This window comes from Argopecten irradians, chromosome 2 (assembly GCF_041381155.1).
Source record: "Argopecten irradians isolate NY chromosome 2, Ai_NY, whole genome shotgun sequence".
In the NCBI taxonomy this organism is placed as follows: domain Eukaryota; kingdom Metazoa; phylum Mollusca; class Bivalvia; order Pectinida; family Pectinidae; genus Argopecten; species Argopecten irradians.
Window position 1 is genome coordinate 11,224,934 of NC_091135.1, and position 15,493 is coordinate 11,240,426.

General features: G+C 34.0%; 1 protein-coding gene across 5 annotated transcripts in view; it reads left to right on the top strand.

The window, feature by feature from the left end:
* The first annotated feature begins 257 nt into the window (after positions 1-257).
* The window catches only part of LOC138314444 (protein cordon-bleu-like), an 82,968-nt gene continuing 67,732 nt past the window's right edge, over positions 258-15,493 (top strand). For 3 of the 5 annotated variants that reach the window (XM_069254772.1, XM_069254779.1, XM_069254780.1), the window contains exon 1: positions 259-448. In XM_069254772.1, the coding sequence (XP_069110873.1) occupies positions 426-448 (23 nt within the window). In that variant the 5' untranslated portion in view covers positions 259-425. Of the gene's footprint in view, positions 449-1,317; positions 1,340-11,518; positions 11,720-15,493 lie in introns of those variants that run through there. The other 2 variants (XM_069254773.1, XM_069254776.1) reach the window with 2 other exon arrangements.

Here is a 15,493-nt window from a genome sequence, read left to right on the forward strand (position 1 = left end):
TATCACGACTCGTACAAATTAATAAAGTCGAAGGCCTCGAACGTTTCTTATGCGCATGTGATGTGGGTCTTGTTTGTCTCAGACAACACTTTTAGTATATATTTATACATTTGTATTGGTATTTTTCTACGAGTTATCGTTTTAAGGCAATTATCCTCGCAAACCAAGCCCGTGCGCGATGCTATTAACACGGGTATTCAAGGTCACGGGTCACTGCTTCAAGGTCACATACCGCACAGAAAACACAAAAGCTCGGGTAGCTGTACCTTTTCTCTGACAGGCATTTAAACCGGAGAGTGCTGTTTTGTGTCGTACACACAGCACGGAATATGGGGATTGAGGAAGTACTTCATTAGGATTGTTGACTGTCTGACACGGTCTTATAGAATCTGAAACAGACGTACCGGACATCTTGGTTTACCACGATGCTGAAATGGGTTCGCCGTCGGTAAGTCTTTGAAACAAGTTTAACAAGTTTTGTCACAGAATTTCAAAACATGTGTTGGTTTTGAGAGTGGGCGTCTGCAGACGTTCACGGGCTAATGTTTCTGGGTATTTCCTAACAATTATAAGAGAGCGTTTGACTATTTTTCAGCATGGATGATTGTTTCAGGCAATATTTCTTTATTTTTTTTTTATAATTTAGACAACAGGTATTTATACAAAGATATACACATCACAGGTAAATATTTGAGTGTGGAATCTTAAAATATACTATGAAAACATTTATGCTCGGGTACACATGTACAATATATTACAGCTTATATATATAGTTATTGTTGTAGCATACGGGAATAAAAAAAAACATCACACAAAGGTAATGTGTTATTGTAGGGAACTAGTTTGTCACAATTACCTTTCTTCAAGGACGTATAACTCACTTATAAATCCTTGCTTTCTTGTACATAACAAATGTACCCCGGATTTTAGTGTGATCAAAACCGTGTGAAATCCTAGACAACATCAATACAACGAGAATTATTGATTTATTAGTTATTAATAATTCATAATTTCCACATACAAAACAGGATTGGGTATTTGTGACATCACAATGATTCATTACAAAAATATCCATATCTCTTGAGGGAACCTTTCTTATGTACAGTATTTAAGAATGTTTTGACATACCAAAACAGGCCTAATCTTGGGAAGACATTTTTTCTCAAAAAGCAAAATATAGATTATCAGTTTCATATTTTTTAATACAATGTATATACATGTATGTAGCATTATACAGGTAGATAATTAACTCATTCTTCAGTGTTGTGTCCAAGAATTAAAGTTGGCTGAATATTTTATTTAAACTTGCATGTCCAGTCACTTGAGAGTATCACATGCGGTAAGTTGAGGGTTTTTCTCGGGGTATTCAAGTTTTTTTACCATCTCCAACACCAGGCATGCTCTTAGATTGTAAATCATGAATGACCTTCAATGTTAATGTTGATATGTAAAATTTTGTTGTTATTGTAAAATAAGTATGATTTATTAACTATACCTATGTACCAGTCTCCCAGATACTGAGGATGTAGTTTCTATCTATGACATGCTAAAAGCACATGCTATTTTTTTTAAAATTCCCTTTGTGGAAAAGTTGTATTGACTATATCACTAACTGGGAAATCGAAGAAGCTAGCAGTGATACACAGCCGTTATCTGGTACATTGTAGTATAATTGTAGAATTTCAAACTTCGGAGATATAGAGAAAGTGTTTGATTTATGGAAATATTATAAAATTTTATCAAATAGGAACCTACTTTGGCCATAAATACGGGTATTTAGATCATTGTAATGCTAGAATCAATCTGCACAATAGCTAACAAAACAAAGACCCCGAGATTTAAAAAAAACTTTGACAGAGTGTACACATTGATAAACAGGTTATGCAAGTTGTTATTTACAGATCAGAATTCCCATTCAAGTCGAGGTCTTTTTAGAAAATCTATTTATAATAACACTGAAGTATATACCAGTAGGTTGTGTATAATATTAGAGTCATTGCTTGTTTATTGTTACTAGACTAGGAGAAATCTGTATATTGTACCCATGCCGGAAGTTTCTAATTTCTTTTAAAAAAAAAAAGAAAAAAAAACCTTTTTGAAAATGTATTTTTGAAACCACACCTAATACAACTTAATCAACATTTTCATTGAGGACAAACAACCATCTTGAGCATACTTGGGTTTCAAGCATGTATTCAGTTTTATTTACATTGGGGAATTTATTTATGATCTTGAAATTAAAGGTGACTTTTTGAATTTTTTAATTGTCTTCCTAATATCTCCTCACTAATTATTACTAACATCATCCGAGTATCTGTGTTTCCATGATAAATTTTCTTTATTGCATGATCCTTTCCTGGTTGAGACAAGGTCAGTTTTTATGTTGAAATTTGCCGTTTAAAGCTATTTGTTGCAGGACCAAAATTTGTCACCCCCCTATAGTACATACAACTTACCTGGTACAAGCTTTGGTCGCTAGCTGTTTCATAGAACTTCAAAAGCTTAATAAAGAATTGGATTGGTCGATATTTAACTGATTGTTTAAAATCTTGTTGCTTTGACATAAAAAAGAGTAATTATAGCACAGAAAATATTTATAAACAGTTGTTTTCAGGCGACCATGATCACTGTAAATAGGAATTGTACTGAAGTTATGTAAGAGTTATCTCTCTTTGTTTCCTGGTTTATTATGAAGCAACACTATAAAACTTAATTAAATCATGCATGTGAAATGGAGGCTTAACAACTTGTTTTAGAAAGAAAAAATATCAGAATGTTCCAACTTTCTTCCATTAGAAATGAGCGAGATATTAGGAACTTTGGGGTCAGACGATGACGTTTCTTTAAAGTGTACAAAATATCTGGTAACCAAACACTTCAGATGGACAATTGAAAATTGAGAACAGGATATAAAAAAAGCAGTTGGATAACAAAACATAATCTGAAGGATTAACCAGGATTTATTTGGTCATTTTGTGGAGATTTATGGTGAATTTACATGGATAAGTATTTGTAGATAGAGAAGATTTCCGGATCAGTGAACGTAAAAAAGGTAATGGACCACTTATTTCAGATTAAATGGTCCAAAATCTGGATTTAGTGATCTTGTAGATGGGGCAAGGCACGTTCAAGTACCACTACAGGAACTAAAGGAGAAGATGTGTTAAAGAATGCTACCAGTTGTTACAGCACAACTGTTCTACCTAGTTACATTAAAGTACATAATCTAAGGTATTGTAAAGGTTGATATACAACAGTAGTGCATCTGACGTAAATTCCCAGTCCCCCAGGGGTAACAGAACGATAATGGATATCGATCACAACCCTGAAAATTAATATTTTAAATGCGTCTGGGTTACAATACAGTGATTCAGCACATTCATAGTTATTGCTTAATTTATTAATGGCTTGCAGGAAATACAATGATTAGCACAATCATTTTTTAACGCAAAGTTATTAGCAAGAAATGCATTAAAATATAACGGTTTAAATATGGTAACGACTGAAATATGTACGTATATATATAACCATGGAAATATCTTGGATATGATTGGGTCACAGTATACTGAAGAGAGCGCTAGTGTGTGTGATTATATAGTCCTATACTCTAGAGGTCATATGACCTTTGAATTTGTTATAAACTTTCGGCCATTCACTTATCACTCTAAAACATTATGTAAAAAGACAAATGTAGAGAGTGACTACCTGAGGATTATGTCGTGTGGATGTCGAATCAGACCTAGTTTGTTACCCGGCCCTGTAGACAAGGAAGAGTTGCTACCTACTGAGGTATCCACAGAGAAATGGAGGTCTATTAAGGCAGATTATACAGTGAAATGGGGGGTCAAGTGATGTATGTAAGTAAGGTTTTCACACACACTTCACCCCTGTTAAGTTAGAAAGTTTTTACGAATTACATCAGCTATCTAGACACCTCCAAATTTACTCTGTTCTGAAGATTTTTATTATGTCATCTGACCTGAAGGGACGGGATGACCAGTGGTCAACATGCTTTATCCATCGTTGTACATTAACTTTTCATTCAAGTGACCAAGCTTAAGCTAGGGTACTCAATGATATTAGGCATGTAGCATATGCAGGAATAAACGGCTACAAATTTTGTTCAAATGAATAACCTTGACAGTCATTTTTTTAAAGGTCACAGGGGTCAAATAGTTTAAACTCATTTAACTACTTTTTGTCAATAACTAAAAGGTCTAGAGACATGTTATTAGGCATGCTGGGATGAAGGGTTACCTTGAACTTCATTGAAGTTTGAAATTGTCAATTATGCTAAAATCTTTCTAAAGGGACATGAACCTTAAATAATTTGTTCTGTATGCTTAGATATGGTTTTCAGATGTTTATTGAATATTTTATTACAATGATTGGTTATCTAAAACGACAGAAAAACGTGGGGAACACCTTCCTCAAAAATGATAAAAATAGACCGTCATATTCTATTTTTGGAACACAAAACGAAAGCTGGCCGGAAGCGAGGTTATAATGAACAACAAACTTGCTGACATGACAACGAATATTAGTTTTCCACATTTTAAGATTATAATCGCTTCACCCACGTTTTTGACCCATCATTTTGTCTACATTCATTTAATTTGTGCAGTGCATTGTGGGAGGTCACTAAAGTTCAACACTACTATACTATCGTTACAAAATTCGACCGGGCCGGTTCAAAATACTGAAAGATGGAATTTCCATTGTAATTGTTTTATTTGACACATTTGCACAATAATTGATATATATTACTTTGTAAGGTATCTGACACGCCTTAAATATGTATTTTACTCAAATTTACATGGTTTATTTAGGTTCATGTCCCTTTAAGACTTCTTGTCTTTTGCTATGATATATAAGAAGCTTAGAGACATGATACAATATATAGGCTCTTTTGAATGCCTGTTCCAATGTCTGGTAAATTTCAGTAGGATCTTGGGGGGGGAAAAAGTCTTCCAAAAAGTGAAAATCGGTGAAAGTGTTTTAGAAACGATGGTATGTGCATGTTAGCACCAACGTTATAGAATGAGCACAGTATAAAATGTGTATGACTAACAGCGTCCTGAGTCTCTGATGAATGTCCTAGCCCAGCCTAAGGTGGATTATCTCTCTAAGTACAGATTATATATATATACTATCAGATTATAAGCCTCTATTATAGGACATTCCTAAGCCTGCTTTATTTTTTTAAATAGTCCAAAAGTCAAATTATTAAATACCCACCTGTTCAAAATAGTATTGTTTTACTTTAATCATACATGTAATTTTCAAATATATCTTTTAATCTTAAGAAATAAAACCAGACAGTTTTGATAATGTTCAAAACCCTACTTTGCAAACAGATTTTAAGAAACGAAATAGCAATAGTATTTCAGGTAAAGTGTAAAAAAAACAATATATGTACTAGATGTACAATGAGTATGTTGGCAAAATAGAGCCTTACAATCACCATGTAAAATTATGATTTCGTGCTTTCTTAATACTACAGGTATATTGTTGTATCTGTTACAACAAGATATTGTTTTCTTATTTGGACATTAAAAGATAAACCTGACCTCCATATTTGTATTTCAGCTTTCATCCATTGCTTACCATTTGCCCAAGGCTCATCCTTGGATTCCTGACGACGGACGTCTTTTGTTAGCCAATCAGTGAACAGATACACTATCCACTATTTAATGATATGTAAATATCTGTAAGGTAAAATGGAGGCGCTTGTTTATATGGGTATATTGACAGACCTTACTATTTATATAATCCCTGCGTCTATCAGCTAGTTTCAGGTTAAATACAATTCTCAAAATTCAAAATGGCCAAGAACATGCAATATATAATATGTTCATTGAAACATTTCTAAATACTAGCTTTACTTCATTTCAGTCTAATTCTGCATGTCTATTAACTGTTAAAAGGTAGCATTTTAAGCATAAAGAACAGTTGTGCTTTATGTTGGCATTCGTCTTTCCATACTGTAATATTTCATGTTGGTATTCATCCTTCCATATTGCCTAGAGAAAGTATAGTTTAATGTTTGTGTTTGAAATTTGATAACAATTTTTGAAGAACATCTCCAAAGGTTTTTCACATTTAATAAATAATACAAAGGTAAGAGATGAACTAGTCATTTTAACACGACTGCCTTCGTTTTAATTCTCTCTCCTATGACATCACAACTACATTGACAGCTGGCCCAACAGCTTGGTGATTTACCATAGCAAGGTTACAAGTTAATCTATGTTTTTGTTCACAAAAGATAAATTTCAAGTTTTGAAACACACTTTAATTTTACCTGACTCACTTAAATTTGAGATGTTATTTTGAGGTAACTCTATTAAGTTAACTTTTCATCAGTCAAAGTCATCACAAATTCAGTTATTTTTACCATAAAAAAATATTCAAGATTCACATATATGTCAGTCCTCATTTACTGTTGATGAAGTGTGTATTCTAAATGATAAACCTACATGCATACAGTTTTGATTAAAATATAATCAAACTCTATGGCAATGATAAATGAAACAATTTGTGTCAGTTTTGATGATTTTGTTGATAATAATGTTTAGATGGGTCTAAAGTTATACAAAAAAATGGGTGGACGAAAACAGTTGCTGGAGACATTAGAGAAGATAGTAATTAACATCTCATGCTAATTGCCTAATTAGTTTTCCGTGACATTAACTGTGAATCATTTTTCTGTATTTAGAACAAAATGGATTGTGTCAACTCGCCAAGCCTTCCTTAAAGCATCAATTTAACTGATTACAGTCTGTCCCACACTGCCTTAATTAAGTCCTAGGGAAGCTGTGCAGGAAACGAAATTTTGAACAATTTAATTTAAAAATTGCTTTCAAAGCACAGAAATTCAACTATTTTGGAGTGAATGTTTTAACATATTTTTATGAAACTACATGTATTGTTTATAAGATAAAATTCAGTAGAAAATTTTGAATAATATATTGAAAATAAATTGGAGTGTTTTAATTGGGTGTTTAATTTTGAAGCTTTTGTAAATTTACTTAGTTGCCGGTGAGAGTGGTTCATTTTCAAACTCTTGGCAGTATTCATGTCACCAAGCGCCTTTTAAACTCTAAATATAGTTTCTTGACCCAATACACAAAAACAACCCCTAAACATAGTGTTGGTGTTTATTTTAACTATTTCTGATCTTTAAAAGGAATATAACAACTTTGAATCTCTTTTCAAATTTGTAATTGGAAGATTTGTATGTGTATCATGCTTCTTAATTACCAATTGTACATGTGTCATTCTGCAAACATAATCTTATCATGTGCAATATGAATGTCTCTGTAATCTATATATTTGGGTCTATCAATATCATTTATTGAATTGATGTAATGTAAGAATTTATATGGTTGTTGACTAATGGACTTCATTGCTATTGAACATTATATTTATACAAAAAAGTTTTACTGTACAGATTTAAATAGAAGATAGTTTATAATTTGACCATTGAATTTCATCGAAAATAGTCGTCAAATCGTCAGATAAACCACTTTTTCCAGAATCCGTATTCATTACCGGTACAATCAGGAAGGAGACAATTGAAACCACACATTGTATGTAAATGAGCAGATTATTCAAATGACAGATGATACACCTGTAATATGAGACTTGAATCATGTGAAACTTTTTTTTAGTTAGAAATGTGAAACTTTTTTTTTTGCCTCCAGGTAAGGTTAAAGCTTTAGCAACTCTAGGTATGGTTGTCCACGCTATAGATGAAAGTGGTTGTTATGGTAACGTTAACAAATGCTAAAGCATCTCTAAGTAGGCCATTACAACTGTAATTAGATACGAAATGTCCCTGTAGATCTGTTATAGGGATTTGTTAGGCCATTAGACCACCTTTCCTACATTAAAATTCCAGTCTCTTTTCTATAGCACAATTTTGTGGTCACTGAAAGAATTTCAGAGAGATGTTTTACATATAAGAAAGTTTTGAAAAATTTTGTAGTATTATCTGCTTGAACTGAGAGAACTACTAAATGTTCTCTGTTGTGTTGTATATGCTATTAGTTGTGAACAAGACAAAGTTCTTGATGATATTGGACTTAGATAGGAAACTGCCTATTGTTGGTGAGACAAAAGCCAGCACTAGACAGTCTGCTATCACAGTAACTAATACAATTATATTAGCTAAACAAAGAAATTTAATTTTAGCAAATTAAAGTGTCGCGATCTGGCTAGAAAGGTACATTTTATTAATCAGTTTTTAATTATTCAGATTAAAAAGTTCGTGATCACAAAAACATTCCACTAAATTATTTGAAAAAATTATCCCCAATTCAATGACACAGTTTAATAATTACCTGATATCCTCGGAAGCTACATAGCTTATCATTTATTTCCTAAAATTTGAGTTTTTAACATCATATGTTTTCCTTGTAGATGATACAAGTGGTGGAAAATTTCTGTAATAAACATGTATTTCACTCCTGACCTTGAACTCACCTAACCTTGAACCCACTTGACTTTGAACTCACCTGACCTTGACCTCTAGTATCCACCCTATAGTGTCCATAGCTATGACTGACCAGTGTATTAGTCTAGACCTGGTGTCAGTTTGATTGATGGTCGGAGAGATCTGACCAGATCTGACCGGTGATTAGTGGAGTAATATCGGCTCCATATTTATAGCCCTATGTAGACCACGGTACTAAAAGTGCTGGTCAAACCAATATATACCTTCATGTTGTGATGAAAACGTCCCTGTAGTGTCTAAATAAGGAAACAACATGATGCACTACTAATTAGGCCTTTCTAGGTGCAATCAACTGTTTATTGTTTTACTTGCTAAAGAAAAGAAAACAAGATTTAATTTTAAAACATATTTTTGATTAATAGGATAAATTTGGACATGTAGCAAGATCATGTGGTTTGTTGATTTCAACATAATTCTTTATTTACTTTTTGTTTTAAATTTGCCGAACAGAATTGACACAAATTCTTACAATTCAAAAAAGACCCTCTCCAAAATATTGAACTGTTTATTCAGTATATCATTATTTGTCCGTTCAGAAAGTTCTCATAAATTAATTGTAGGTTTTTATTGACTTCAATATAGAAACCATTAATATTTATCATATCGGACTATTGAGGAAATAAGACATTGTTTACAGTTCTTTTTTTTTTAATTTTATATCTGAATTATGTTTGTCTATATTTACAGACTTAGCATGGTAAAAATTGTAATTAGTGACTAGATATGACTGTTATATCTGGTTACAATAGGACTCTCACAGAACTGGTAAAAGTTGTATTTATTGACTAGATATGACTGTTATATCTGGTTACAATAGGACTCTCACAGAACTGGTAAAAATTGTATTTATTGACTAGATATGACTGTTATATCTGGTTACAATAGGACTCTCACAGAACTGGTAAAAATTGTATTTATTGACTAGATATGACTGTTATATCTGGTTACAATAGGACTCTCACAGAACTGGTAAAAATTGTATTTATTGACTAGATATGACTGTGTTATATCTGGTTACAATAGGACTCTCCCAGAACTATTTATTGACTAGATAAGACTGTTATATCTGGTTACTATAGGACTCTCCCAGAACTGGTAAAAATTGTATTTATTGACTAGATATGACAGTTATATCTAGTTACTATAGGACTCTCCGAGAACAGGTAAAAATTATACTTAGTGACTAGATATGACTGTTATATCTGGTTACAATAGGACTCTCTCAGAACTGGTTAAGGCACCTTGGGCTTTATTTATACAGAATGTGGTAATTGCCGTTGGAGTAATGTAAAACAGTATCTCAGATCTGAAAAGGTAAAAAAATCTGAGGGTGAATTTTCCTATATCACGTTTAAATCACTATTTACATACAGTCATACCTTATCTATCTTTGATCTGAAAGTTGTCGCTGTCGCTGTGAATCACTGCAGCGGAATAAAGTTTTTTTATATTTCTGTTTTGTTAAGATGACGGAAACCTCGTTCTGTATGCCCACAAAAACCTGTTAAAATCTTACCTTTAAATTTGATTTATCAGATAAATGATTTATTTGAATTGTAGATTTTATAGACGTGATCATGTATGTTTCAGATTATACGGGGTGTTTTAAGGATGTACGTTTACTTCATCATTATCTCTGTCGACGAGCTTCACATTTAAATTCAAAATCAAACTCTTTAAATGATAGTTAGTAAATGGTGAATAAGTTCAAGGAAAATGTCACATTTATCCTCATATGAACTCATGGGGTTAACTTAAAAAGTTCAGAGAGAGCTCTGCTTGCCAACAATATTTTGCTTGAACTGAAAACTATTAATAGTGTTTGTCATTCAAGAATAGGCTCACATCTAGTTCATCCAGTATTAAAATTCACTTAAGAATCAACCTCACTCTCTATATATATAACACCTGTGAATAAAGTACGTTTGTCTGTAAAGAACACTCGATTATGCAGAAATTTGTTTCTTTAAGAGGTATTCTTTAAAAGTGCAAAATGAAAGGACACTTCTCTATAATGGGCACTTGTCTATAAGGATCATCTGTCTATAAGGAACACCTGTCTTTAAAGGATGATTGCCTATAAAAGCTACATTTCTGTAAGGGGCACTTGTTTATAATGGACTACTTCATATAAAGGACACCTGCTTTTAAAAGATACTTGTCTTTAAAGGATACCTCTCTTTAAAGGATACCTCTCTGTAATGGGCACCTGTCTATAATGAATTCTTGTCTATAAAGGACATTTGTCTATAAAAGATACATGTCTATAAGGGACATCTGTCTATAAGGGACATCTTTCTATAAGGGACTTCTGACTATGAATGGCACCTGTCTATAAAGGACACTTGTCTATAAAGGGCACCTGTCTATAATGAATTCTATAAAGGACATTTGTCTATAAAAGATACTTGTCAATATGCATGTTGCATATACACTTCACAAACTGAGAATTCCGTTATTACCTTGTTCATCAATTAATTAGACTGGATTACTAACCAATTCATGTGTGCAGTCAACATTCTGCCCAGTGGTCAGTAGAAAGTGACCAACAAGGAAACTATGTGTAAGTGAACACCGCCCACCTGTGATTACATTGATAGATGTGTGATGATCTAAGGCGGCCCGAGGCTAGCGTCCGGTAGTACATCCTAATCAGCGCTGTACACTGTTGTTTTACATAGACTTCCTGTTGGTCAGTTTTACTTGTAATACATTTCATTTCCTGTCCAGGTATATACTCTCTGCAAAAAACACTATTTCTTCAGGAGTTCGGTAGAAAATATTCATGGAATATGTAGCAACTCCAGCTGTGATGTAATGCTGCGATAATGTACATTATATAATACTTTTATCTGGATATTTCGTGATGGTATCCAGCAGTTTCATATAACTGTGATGTGATATAAGCATGTATATAAAATTCACACCTACAGATAAAAAGAGCTCTGATTTCAGCGACTACTGTTGTATCATCGTCTGCGGTCTATATCTATCCCAGGTTAATAGTCCAATGTCCAGAGTAGGATTTTACCTGCCTGCGGATGTCTATTTGTGATGTGCTGATTAGTTTTGGAAGATTTAAATACCAATAGACAACACAAAACAAGTTTTCTTCATTGAAAAGTTTAAGGAGGAGCTAGATAAAAAGGGGATTAGTTCGATGTCTGTGTTTGGATATAGACAGTGAGGATTAACATTAAGGTAAGTGGGCGCGTGGTTAACGAGAATACAGGTGTAAATAAGACAGGTAAATCATCACAATACCTACAGGTGATAAACACTGCAGGAATTATAAGAGATATGCTTTATCTTCAACGTTCCAATATGTTTTATCTTTAAAATTGTTCTGGCCTATCAATATATCCTGTACACAATTTCGACCTTTATATGTGAACATCAATATAAGCAGATCAAAGTAATAAGTAAGATGAGTTTATTGAAGTGCTACAGTATTTACTATCAGGTTAGGAAATAAAGTTGTCCAGATGTATGACATATATGTCTACTGATAAAGACATGACTTTGTAAAAACAATTTGTCTGAGAACATGCTTGTGAATGGAAGGGTACTAATTCTGCATAAGTTTGCTGTGTTTTCTTTCAGTTTTAAGCATAAATCTGCTAATAAGCCTGCTCGTATAGTATCTTTTATATGTCCTCGCTGTGAAGTGCGGTATATGGTGAAAGGGGGATAGCAGTATTTACATTTACTGTTTTATACAAGGCCTTCTTTTTCTTCAATACATAAGTAACATCAATTAATATGTAGATGTAAAATGCCATATTTTTACTCCTTTCACAATTTTTACTTAGTAAGTATGAAAATAAATCTAAACCCAGCAAAAACATATGTGACTATCATGGAAATTAAAACAGTAGGATCATCGGAAAGGTCTCTTTAAAAAAGGTTTTCTGCTAGGAATGGTTTTTGTCCAGTTTACACAGGTTTTTGTCTGCTAGGAATGGTTTCTGTCCAGTTTGCACAGGTTTTTGTCTGCTAGGATTGGTTTCTGTCCAGTATACACAGGTTTCTGAAATGACAATAAAGAAACAGCTGTTAAGACCTGATTTAGCGACCACCTCTGTATAAAGACCACCTGCTTATTAAGACCACTCTCTTAGTATTCCATATGATCATTTATGACACACTTTGACCTGTGTATAGAGGCCAATTTTCCCTTGCCCCTTGGCCGGTCTTTATAGACAGGATTACTGATAGAGCCAATCTTGTAGTTTTATGACTGGGCTTTGTTTTGACCTCTGATTTGATATATAAACAAACATAGTTCTGACACTTTGTGCTACCCTAGGTACTAATTTATAATATATGTATGAGGAGGGTGTCCCTACTGTGGTCATAGTATTGGTCACTTCCAAGCAGATAATGGTCAGTTAATCACTGTCATGCTGGACATCATACTATCATACTAACATTTACCTCTGTGTAATGTTAAGTTAGTTAAGTTTAAAGGTTAGCTTTGATTGACCAGGTTATATTGGTAAGCTGTAATTGACCAGGTTATATTGGTTAGCTGTGATTGACCAGGTTATATTGGTTAGCTGTGATTGAACAGGTTATATTGGTTAGCTGTGATTGACCAGGTTATATTGGTTAGCTGTGATTGACCAGGTTATATTGGTTAGCTGTGATTGACCAGGTTATATTGGTTAGCTGTGATTGACCAGGTTATATTGGTTAGCTGTGATTGACCAGGTTATATTGGTTAGCTGTGATTGACCAGGTTATATTGGTTAGCTGTGATTGACCAGGTTATATTGGTTAGCTGTGATTGACCAAGGTTATATTGGTTAGCTGTGATTGACCAGGTTTATTGGTTAGTTGTGATTGACCAGTTTATATTGGTTAGCTGTGATTGACCAGGTTATATTGGTTAGCTGTGATTGACCAGGTTATATTGGTTAGCTGTGATTGACCAGGTTATATTGGTTAGCTATGATTGACCAGGTTATAATGGTTAGCTGTGATTGACCAGGTTATAATGGTTAGCTATGATTGACCAGGTTATATTGGTTAGCTGTGATTGACCAGGTTATATTGGTTAGGCTGTGATTGACCAAGCTATATTGGTTAGCTGTGATTGACTAAGCTATATTGGTTAGCTGTGATTGACCAGGTTATATTGGTTAGCTGTGATTGACCAGGTTATATTGGTTAGCTGTGATTGACCAGGTTATATTGGTTAGCTGTGATTGACCAGGTTATAATGGTTAGCTGTGATTGACCAGGTTATATTGGTTAGCTGTGATTGACCAGGTTATAATGGTTAGCTGTGATTGACCAGGTTATAATGGTTAGCTGTGATTGACCAGGCTATAATGGTTAGCTGTGATTGACCAGGTTATATTGGTTAGCTGTGATTGACCAGGTTATATTGGTTAGCTGTGATTGACCAGGTTATATTGGTTAGCTGTGATTGACCAGGTTATATTGGTAAGCTGTGATTGACCAGGTTATATTGGTTAGCTGTGATTGACCAGGTTATATTGGTTAGCTGTGATTGACCAGGTTATATTGGTTAGCTGTGATTGACCAGGTTATATTATATTGGTTAGCTGTGATTGACCAGGTTATATTGGTTAGCTGTGATTGACCAGGTTATATTGGTTAGCTGTGATTGACCAGGTTATATTGGTTAGCTGTGATTGACCAGGTTATATTGGTTAGCTGTGATTGACCAGGTTATATTGGTTAGCTGTGATTGACCAGGTTATATTGGTTAGCTGTGATTGACCAGGTTATATTGGTTAGCTGTGATTGACCAGGTTATATTGGTTAGCTGTGATTGACCAGGTTATATTGGTTAGCTGTGATTGACCAGGTTATATTGGTTAGCTGTGATTGACCAGGTTATATTGGTTAGCTGTGATTGACCAAGCTATATTGGTTAGCTGTGATTGAACAGGTTATATTGGTTAGCTGTGATTGACCAAGCTATATTGGTTAGCTGTGATTGAACATGTTATATTGGTAAGCTGTGATTGACCAAGCTATAATTATAATGGTTAGCTGTGATTGAACATGTTATATTGGTAAGCTGTGATTGACCAAGCTATATTGGTTAGCTGTGATTGACCAAGCTATATTGGTTAGCTGTGATTGACCAAGCTATATTGGTTAGCTGTGATTGAACATGTTATATTGGTAAGCTGTGATTAACCAAGCTATAACGGTTAGCTGTGATTGACCAGGTTATATTGGTTAGCTGTGATTAACCAAGCTATAACGGTTAGCTGTGATTGACCAGGTTATATTGGTTAGCTGTGATTGACCAAGCTATATTGGTAAGCTGTGATTGACCAGGTTATAATGGTTAGCTGTCATTGAACATGTTATATTGGTAAGCTGTGATTGACCAAGCTATAAAGGTTAGCTGTGATTGACCAAGCTATATTGGTTAGCTGTGATTGACCAAGCTATATTTGTTAGCTGTGATTGACCAGGTTATATTGGTTAGCTGTGATTGAATATGTGATATTGACCAAGCTATATTGGTTAGCTGTGATTGACCAAGCTATATTTGTTAGCTGTGATTGACCAAGCTAAAAATGGTTAGCTGCGATTGACCAGGTTTATATTGGTTAGCTGTGATTGACCAGGTTATATTGGTTAGCTGTGATTGACCAGGTTATATTGGTTAGCTGTGATTGACCAGGTTATATTGGTTAGCTGTGATTGACCAGGTTATATTGGTTAGCTGTGATTGACCAGGTTATATTGGTTAGCTGTGATTGACCAAGCTATATTGGTTATGTGATTGACCAAGCTGTGTTGGTTAGCTGTGATTGAACATGTTATATTGGTTAGCTGTGATTGACCAGGTTATATTGGTTAGCTGTGATTGACCAGGTTATATTGGTTAGCTGTGATTGACCAGGTTATATTGGTTAGCTGTGATTGACCAGGTTATATTGGTTAGCTGTGATTGACCAGGTTATATTGGTTAGCTGTGATTGA